Source organism: Octopus bimaculoides, chromosome 25, assembly GCF_001194135.2.
Source record: "Octopus bimaculoides isolate UCB-OBI-ISO-001 chromosome 25, ASM119413v2, whole genome shotgun sequence".
Lineage (NCBI taxonomy): Eukaryota > Metazoa > Mollusca > Cephalopoda > Octopoda > Octopodidae > Octopus > Octopus bimaculoides.
This window is the reverse complement of record NC_069005.1, coordinates 29528772-29539192: the sequence shown is the minus strand read 5'-3', so window position 1 is coordinate 29539192 and position 10421 is coordinate 29528772. Positions and strand designations below refer to the sequence as shown.

At 36.5% G+C, this 10421-nt stretch overlaps 1 protein-coding gene across 1 annotated transcript in view; it reads left to right on the top strand.

Annotated features, from left to right (window-relative positions):
- Positions 1-10421, top strand: part of LOC106879373 (cdc42 homolog) — a 66542-nt gene that overhangs the window by 51296 nt on the left and 4825 nt on the right. Inside the window, exon 3 of the mRNA XM_014928898.2 lies at positions 6334-6516. Within this exon, the coding sequence (XP_014784384.1) occupies positions 6334-6516 (183 nt within the window). The remainder of the gene's footprint in view (positions 1-6333; positions 6517-10421) is intronic.

Sequence of the window (10421 nt, the reverse complement as noted above, 5' to 3'; positions counted from 1 at the left end):
ATGTAGGAGTGTTAAGTTTTCACATCTCTATGAATGGCTGATGACTCATTGCAGTTCCTTACCTCCCAGAACTTTTTTTTTATTTAGTCCTCCTTATCTGCTTTGTGGATCCAGTTTCTTTTTCTTGTTGCCTCCAGCTAAAAGAACTTGCTGCAGAAAATCAACTTGAAATAGTAAATTTTCTTTTTTTTTTTTTCCCTTCAGCATTTGACAGCAGGGTGCAGGCATTGACTGCATGGTGAGAAGCTTGGTTCCAGGTTCAGTCCCACTCTGTGACTCCTTGGGCAAGTGCCTTCTACTATGGCACTGAGTCAACTAAACCTTTGTGAATGAATTTGGTAGATGGAAACTCAAAATAAACCTTTTGTGTGTGTGTGTTTGCCACTCTGCAACTTAGTTTAGCAAAAAGGATCCCAATAGAATAGGTAGGCTTAGAAAAAAGTACTAAGGTCAATTTGTTTGGCCACACCCTTTGGGGCACTGCCCCAACACAGCTGCAGCCTGAATGAAACCAGTAAAAGATAGGATTATAGTTCATGTAAACATTAATCCTTTCATAACATTTTGAATGGGATTTTTATTTCTCTGAGTCCAGTGGAAGGGGCACAGTCCATGGTCCTTTACAGGCTCTCTGAGACCAGTTCAGTTGGATCAATAAAGTTGATCTGTTTTAAACTGTTGTAGGTCAACACATATTGGAAAAACATAAGCAGTGCGGAAGGTTCTGACATACTGGGGCTGGTGGTTAGTGTAGAGTCGAAGAGGAGGAGAAATGATGTTGGCAAGAGATGAGGGAGACGGGTAGGCTGGATGTGCCTAAAAGGTGGTGGTACAAGACCAATCAGATCCATGAAACAGGCCATTATAGTTGCAACATTGTAGGGCAAATCAATGCACTAGGCTCTATAGTATTTATTTATTTATTGATAGCAAACCGCAACACACATAAATTAGAATTTGGCCCCTCAATGTTCCAGTTCCTAAACCAGTCTGAGAAGAAGGTCTTCCAAAGATCATGGCCATTACTCACCTTCCAGGAATAACTTTAGAAGAAAGAAAAAAAATATTGTTCAATGTTAATTGCTTAATTAATCATGTTAGGTAATGTTTTTTAATTTGAATTTCTTCTACCAATTCCTAAAATATTATACTTTACCTTTTTAAGACTCAAATGATAAAACCGTTTAGCTTTCTGTAGATTTAAAAACAAAAGAATTCAGTTAGGCCTTAGTTGAGGGTAAAATTTAGATATTTTATATTTATAGAAATAAACTGATTACATTATTTTGGCTATTTATAAATCTCTAAACCTTAGTCATATATATATATATATATATATATATATATATATAGGCTGTGCATTGTGGTAGGAGGGTATGATTGGTGCCAGTGTAATAGGTCTGTTATCAAGAGAAATTCTTTGGAGGAACAGATAAGGCGCTGGAGAGAAGCTATCTTTTGGGAAGGCTACTGCAGTTCAGTTGCTTGCATCACACACACTCTTACACACTAATTCGATTGTCCTTTCTCTGGCCTAATTGATGGAAGATATAAAAGCTGCCTTCCTTTCTGCTACTCGTTAAGTTGATTACACACACACACACACACTTTACTGTATACAGAAAAATTTGTGAAACTTTATGAATTTCTACATTAAAATGTTGAATATTTCTATCAGTTAATGTAGTTGAAAGGACCTGACCAATTTCACAGCATTTTTCTGGTGTATGTTTTTGACACCCCACCTCACTCTCTACCCTTGAATCAGCTTATCTTGGAGCATCCATCTGCTAGGTACCACTACTTCATAGTAGTGGTAGTAATAGTGGTGGTGGTGGTGGTGGTAGTCATTTCTCTCGGATATTAAAGTTGCTCTGTTATTGAATTTTCTGTGGAGATCACATGTCACTAATTACGTAAACTAATTAAAATATTAATTTCTTCCTATCTGCTGTCTTCTCTGGGTGGGCTGGTAATTCAGCTGTCTGTAACTTGGGAATCGAGGTTTGTTTAAAATTTAGATAGTTAACTGCACAACTACAGGATGCAGAAACTAATGGTGGTCTTCTTCTGTGTCAGCAGAAATTTTATAGCAAAACTGTTCTAGGGTTTGGATATAAAAACTTTTCTCTCTCTCACACACACAATAATCTCGATGTTACTCCCCCCTTCTCGGCACAAAAGTTATCCAAAATTTCAAACTATATTTAGAATTTAGCTGTTTACTGATTCTTTTTTAAAGAAAATTTTAGGACTTTTTTACCAAGAAATATTCTATCAATTAGGTTGTTATTATCATCATCATCTTCAAATATTTCTAATTAAAAAAAATGCATGTTATTACTTAAAAGAATAATCTCTCTCTTTTTCTCAAAGTTCAGTATATAAGTTTCTGGTTACTGGTAAATGCCCCATATTTTCCATCTGTCCTACAAATATGGAAATTTTATTTTATTTTACTTCTTTGTTTCTAATTTCCAATTTTGACAAAATCCTTAATACATATGTACTACAAACTTAGAAAATTCAAACCAACAAGGGGTCTTCTACTCTAAATAGTCGCTCAACCAACTAGAAATAGCAGCCAACTCTTCCTCAAGTCAGAACCTACCATCTTAAATAAAGAACACATTGGACGCTGTAGTTCTAGATGTTCCTAAAAAGAAGGGATGTTCCCAGCTAGATTGTATTTTAGTTTACTCAATCTATCCCTGATCTAAACAGCTAGAAAAGCTCTCTCTCTCTATTTTTAAACTTGAATGTAGTTATTAAACTGGCTTACTTTAATATTCGCACACTCGCCCAGTCAATCTGTCTTCACTTGAGTGAGATGTTGACTAAAGAAAAAACCAGGCCATCTCTTATAGTATTTAATAGTAATGTTATTGATGTTGACGAGTAACTCAGGAATGTCTATCAATTAACTTAATATAAGTTTTCTACTGAAAGGGAAAGAAAAAGAAAAAGTCTTAATTGACTGTTGAATGCTGTCCTCCCAGGAGAACTGAAAAACTACTTAATATCAGACTAACCTAGTTAGGTTGGTAGTTAGTTTACCCCCATTATAAGTAGTAGCAGTCGTTGTCAGTCTTCACACCCTAGCTTTAAAAAGCAGGACAGACAGATACATAGTCAGTCTGTCTGTTAAAGCTAGCTTGTCTCTTATAAAATATCTTTCTGAAATACTCTCTCTCTCCACCCCTACGTAGGCCAACTAGAGTCAGTATCTCTATAATTCAGAATAATTCAAACTTGTATTATTTATAAGTGAAGCATTTGATGGAGGAAGAGGGGGTTCACGTATGTGTAGCAGACAATGCATGTGTGGTATCTCCTCTTAATAACTTTATAAACATATCTGCATAAGATATTTCTTTTGTGAGTCGGTCGGTCTGTTTAGCCTTTGGTCATCCATTGGAGAATTGACCTATAATCGAAGTTATCCCAGCCCCATGAGCACTTTTTTTTTTTTTTTTTTTTTAAGTAAAGCTAGAGAAAATTATAGCATTCAGTAACTTGAGACTGTAGTGTGTGATTTAAGGTTTTTTTTTACTCTCTCAGAAAAGGATCTCTCGTTGGTTTGTAGTTAGGGTATTGAAATATTGCAGTATTGAAGTTTAGATATTTTTGGTGTCATTTCTGTTTGCAGGCATTTACAACAGTTATAATTCCATTTTTTATATTACTGGTTTCAGTAATTGGGCTGTCATGCTGGAGCACCAACCACAGTACTTAGTTGTTCTTTTTTGGGGGGGAGAGGGGTCTGGTACTTATTTTATCGGTCTCTTTTGTTGAACTGGGATGTAAACAAACCAATACTGGTTGTCAGGTGGTACATGGGGCATGGTACACAGGACAGACAAAGGGTTAAAATGATATTATGATATTTAGCCCTTTAGTATCCAGCCGAAATATTCTACCTGTTTTATGTTTAAACTGGCCACATCCAGTTACGTGATAGCAGATACATGAGGGTGTAAAGATGAGGTGTGGAAATTCTAAGTGGAGACAAACGAATGGTGTCTGCACAAAAAAGGGGTGACCAGTGAAAATAAAGTGAGAAGCAGGAGAGGGGGATTGGGAAAAAGAGGGGGGTGTCAAAAGAAATGGTTGCAAGAGAAGGGGGTGGAGAACTCATGGCACAAAGGGGGTGGAATATGTGCAAAATAGTGCCATTGATAGAAGAGGAATAGACGTTAGGAAGATGAGATGGGGAAAACTTGACAGGGACAGATTGGTTATTGGGCCTGGTCAGTGTATGGACACAGCCATAATGCTTTTAGGACTTCACTTTGTCCATGACAGACAAGTCTGCTTGAGTACAGTAATGTGCCAATCATCTCAGACCTTTGTCAGTTCTACCATGAGGCTTAATATCTTGGCATAAACATCACATGGCCATAACCTTCTTCAGCAGCTGTGCATGTGTGTGTGTAAGTAATCTTATGCCATACCAGTGTTTCAATAATTTCATTCAAAAGTACTTCATACAAGTATGCTCAATACTATAAACATTTTGTAGACAATAGTTGTTTATATATACACATCTGAATATACTGGGAAGCAAACAGGACATTAAACAAAATATTTGTAAGTAATATAGTTTTGTTTCCTAGTGTACTTAACGCTATAAGTATACACACACACCTCCCCCACCTCTCTATTGACAAACATGAAATCTAATATACAAGACTGGGGGTTTAAATGGTTTGTGATCTCTTTCAATTTATTTTCTACCTAGCCATTAAGGATCAAAGAGAATCAATTGTATATGCTATTGATGGATCAAAGAGAATATATTAGGTTATTTATCGATAATCTATTTTCTACGTCAAAGAGAATTTATCATGCGTATTTTTGATGGATCAAAGAAAGTTTATTGTGCATGGAATTGATGGATCAAAGACCATATATTATGTATGTGCCTGTGCAATTTGATCTATCCAGTTAATTCAAAGTATTTTTAGTCGATTGTTGTGCTACCACTGTAGCAAAAAGTACACAAATTCATGTTCTGTATTACATTTTTGGTTAAAGTCAACACAGCAATTTCTTTCAAGTTGGTGGGGTTCCTGTTAAATTCTAAAGAATCCTCAGCAAGCTAAACATTATCACCAATTCTACCAGCTAAATGAGTGGTTTTTGTTTCCTTTCTGACTCTGAAACGGACTGGGGTAAATTTAGCTGTGATATTTCACAGAATTTCCTGTGTGTTGATGGAACTGGTAGCAAGTATGGTATCAGTGGAGGTCATGGAAACTGATAAGTTCTGAAGTGAATAAATTTTGTTTAAGGTAAAATTGAAGTCAGTGCTGCTTCTGTTGCATGTTGTCCTAAGAGACCCTTTATAATGGTTGTCTGTTTTCAGAGACTAAAGAACAAAACTAAAAGGTATTAATAAACATTGGCTTACAATTGAAACATTGGTTAAATTTCCATTTAAGACTGAGAACTCTGTGGAGACATTTTGAGTGAAAGACTGCAAATATAGATAGAAGAATCTGAAGACTTGGTTTATTCTTGTTTGTTGTGTAAAACATAAAGGTCTTATCTACATGCTGCTTATAGTTAAGATGTGCAATTATTCTTGTTAAATGAAAAATAACAATAGTTAGGATTGATGTGCATTAGTTAATGTTTCCTTTCAATTAAGTCCCAATTATTCAAACCCCATGGTCTAAAGACATGCCCAAAAATGTACGCTGCTAGAAAAAGCCAAGGTTAATATCTAAATCAAACACACTGAGTGGTTCTCGGGGTTTTGAAGATTGGTGGGAAGAGAAAAAAAACCCCCATGACATAAGGGTTAATGCAAGTTGAAAACTGTGCATTAAGATATTTTATTAACCTGAGACCCAAGGCCTAGTTCAGATATTTGCAATAGGCTCTGTTTAAGGTACTCAAAGGAAGAGACAGGTGGAAATGTTAAGCTAAATAGATTAAGCCTATTATCCGAGAACAGATACATTCCATTTGGTTGGCTTTTACACTGCTTCCTTTTATCAAATTTCATCCATAATGCTTCCTCGTGCTAAGTTAGATAGATAACAGTGGTGGCAGGATATGTGTATGTGTGGGGAGGGTTCTGCCAGATTGATAAATTTTTCTCAACCTATCATTCCTTCTCTTTAATATAATATTTCATTTCTGTGACATGAAAAACATGGTTTTGGACTATTAGGTTGGAAATTTGAATGGTGAGAGTTCTGTTCTATAGAAACACTTAAACTAATATAATTACATTTATATTGAACACTTAACTATGTTAATTAACTTTAATTATGTTTTTTTTTTTTTTTTTTTTTTTTTTTTTTTTTTTTTCCTTTTCTCTAGGTGTTTGATAACTATGCAGTAACAGTAATGATTGGAGGTGAGCCTTACACTTTAGGATTGTTTGATACTGCTGGTCAGGAAGACTACGATAGGCTAAGACCCCTCAGCTACCCCCAGACAGATGTCTTTTTGGTTTGTTTTTCTGTAGTGTCGCCATCTTCATTTGAAAACGTCAGAGAAAAGGTAAGTCCTGCTTAATGTCTACTTCATAAGCAACAGTTTTTGACAATTAGTGTGACTTTTGAATTTTAGCTCATGAGAGCTGTTTAGAACTAAAAGTAGACCAGAAGATGGAGTTTCGAGTTGACCAAAGTTTTTGAAGTTTGCAAGCTGATAACAAGCAATGTCTGAGCCAGAGCCCTATAAAAAGTTACTGTATGAGGACGACATGGGTTTCATTGCAGAACCTATGGAAGGTGGCATTAAACTGCTGAGATTTGAAGTCTAATGCCACTAGGCATTATAAGCACCAAACTAATAATAATAATAATAATAATAATAACAACAACAACAAGAGCACTCAGAGAGCACAAACCTCTGCCAAGGCAACACTAATGTCCTCTCAACAATTACCCAGAGATGATTTTTAAAATGAGAATATCTGAAATAAACTCAACTGCTCTCACAAACGAGAGTACTAAAAATGAACCCGATCGCTCTCAATAATTAAGTAAAAAAAACAGGAAAAATAATCCAGAATCCTTGTCCGGTACTGGATCGATCCCAAAATCTAATCCGTTTGTGCCAGTCATAGGGCCAAACATCCCTGAAAGTCTTATCCGAATCCATCCAGCGGTTCTTGATATCTTATCCATGGATAAACAAACAAATGCAACTGAAAACAATACCTCCACCTTTGCTAAGGCGGAGGTAATTAATAATAATAATAAAAGAACACTTAATGCTTATGCATTTAAACTGACCATATCTGGCCCAAATATTCTACTTGTTTTGTGTCCAAACTGCTAGGTTTTGCCTCTCATACCTACCCTACAATGTTATCCCGAAAATATAACCTCATATCATTGTAATCTTGAAGCTTTGAGATAGATGAAAATCATGCAAATAAATAAGCATCGCATTTTACAGAATAATCTGAATGCTGAAGGGTTAAGACTTGCTAGGTAAGCTAGAAATATGTAATTTGTCTAGTAAGGTCTCTAGTGAAGGTGGCACATGGCTCAGTGGCTAGCGAGCTTGATTCCCAGACCGGGTTGTGTTTTGTGTTCTTGAGCAAGACACTTTATTTCATGTTGCTCCAGTTCACTCAGCTGTAGAAATGAGTTGCAACGTCACTGGTGCCAAGCTGTATCGGCCCCTTTTGCTTTTCCCTTGGACAACATCAGTGGCATGGAGAGGGGAGACTGGTAGGCACGGGTGATTGCTGGTCTTTCATAAACAACTTTGTCTGGACTTGTGCCTCAGAGGGTAACTTTCCAGGTGCAATCCTCTGTTCATTCATGACCAAAGGGGGTCTTACATTTGACAGAATAATCGGGATGCTAAAGATGTTAATCATACTTGTGTACAAAATGATAATGTTTCACAAGTTGGTTAAAAATTAATTCAGATTTGTGAAGTGTTCGATTATATTTTTAAAAATCAGTAATTCACTTCAGCACATCAGTTCCTCATGGCGTAGTGGGCTGTCATCTGACTCATCCAAGAAAGATAACTGTGCTGTGTGGTGACATGAATGTTAGTGGGCCACACGCCCAAATTGTATAGGGAAAATTTGGTGATACATTAGTCGGAAGTTACTCAAAGTAAAACAATGGTAGTAGTAGTAGTTAATGACACTAGACTGTGTTGAAGTGGAAGTGCTTAAAATGTTAGGCCTTTCATTTAGGAAAATCCAGGATTAAGATGCATAAAAATTGTATTGCAAAACATTTCCGAACCACCCTGTAAAGTAGTTGTGAAATATTTCATAATGCTTAAATTTCATTTAAAATAGTGATTACAATAGAAGAGGTCTTAATACTGTTGTTGAAACATTGACCTTTGTGTTATGTACATTAAAAACTTGTGGGTATCATTTTTTTCTTCTTCTCTAAATGCAATATTATTATTAGATCTCTGTACCACTGACAGACATGGCCTGAGAAAAGTCTGACCCTATTCAAATAGGGATAATGGGAACAAATGTAGTTCTTCTGATACTTAACCGTTTTGATGCCGAACCACCCAAGACTGCTTCTCATTCTATGATAGAACATTTGTTTTAACCCTTTGTTATTCGAACCGGCCATATCTGAACCAAATAGTCTACATGTTTTACATTCCAAGTGGCCTCTCACACCTACCTTACAATGTCATTCTAAAAATAAAGAATTACATCGTTAAAATCTCCAAGCTACAAGATAATACGTGATTAATCCCAAACAATGTGAATTAATGAGGATTACATTTGACAGAATGATCTGAATGCTAAAGGGTTAAAGACCCCCTCCCCCTTCAGTCATGAATGACCATGGGGTTGCACCTTGAAAGTTAGCCTCCAAGGCACAAGTCCAGACATGGTTGTTTATGAAAGACCAGCAGTTGCCCATGCATTCCAGTCTTCCCTCTCCGTGCCATTGATGTAACCCAAGGGAAAGGCAAAGGCTGATACAGCTTGGCATAGGTGACATCACAACTCATTTCTACAGCTCAGTGAACTAGAGCAATGTGAAATAAAGTGTCTTGCTCAAGGACACAACATGCAGCCTGGTCCAAGAATCGAACTCCCTACTTCACGATTGTGAGCCCGACACTCTAACCACTGGGCCATGAACCTTCACATGCACCTTAAAACTTAAAGCCTTCCATCAAAACCTAAAATCTTCCATCCTAACCCTAACTCAAAACCTTCCGTCCTAACCCTAACTCAAAACCTTCCATCATAATTTATTGTTTGAACTATTTTGTTATGTTCCAAACATCAGTTTAATGATGACCCCCACCCCTCCAAAAAAAAAAAACCCAGTTGTTTCCGTAAAATCTCTAAATTCTTGATATTTTTTCAAAATTGAAATGCTGAGACTGTGTGTTTCGTTAGAAATATGATCACGAAAGGATTAAACTAGACATCCTGGTTTAAAAATACACCTGCTGAAGTAGATGCAACTGGAAACTAGGCTAATTTCAGCACCAGAGATATAGATCTACAGTCAAGGATGTCAGTTGAAATTTATCACTGATATGTTAGCCTGCAATAATGGCAGAAGCTTAGCAATGACAACATTTTGAGCTTTTTCTGCTTTTTAAGATTTTATCAAGTTTCCTAATGTACAGGAAGTGTTCCACTTTTATCATTTTGATCCAGTCTCCTCCTTCTTATTTATGTGGAGCAAACAACAGTTCCTGGTGTACATAACATTAAATGGCAATTGAATTTGATTCACTCATATTTCCATTGCTGTAATCCATTGGAGGTGGTCACCAGTGCTCTTTTTCTAGTTTCACCAAGTGGACTGTATCCATGCTTGGATACCAGTTTTGTTGTGTCTATCTTCAAAGGAGTTGCTGTTTAGCCCCAGGTCAACAAGGCCTGATTAACCCTTTTGATATCCGGCCCAAATATTCTACCTGTTTTTTGTTAGAACTGACCAGATCCAACCTCTCGCACCTTTCCTACAATGTCATTCTAAAAATATACAACCACACCATTGAAATCTTGAATCTACAAGATAATCCATGATTAATTCAAAACAATATGAATAAATAAGCATGACATTTGATAAATAAATCTGAATGCTAAGAGATTAAGAGAGTTGCATGTCATTTGGGAGACTTGGCTGCTGTTTCTAGCTGCTCGAGTGAGTCTGTAGAGCAGGGCTGGTCAACCTGAGGCCTGTGGGCTGCATGCGGCCCGCAGACTTTTATCTTGCAGCCCGCTTGATACTTTCATGAAACGGGTTTATTTAAACATTTTTAAGATTCTAATCAAAAATTAAAGATTGTAATGAAAAGTAAAAAAGAAAGATATTACTGTTTTTGCAACAGTAATATTTCCTGTTGAATCCACGATCATTCATTATTGTGATAATAGCATGAGAAAGCTAAATGCTTTCAATTCTGTCCGTATACAAGCGGCCCTCAAAAAC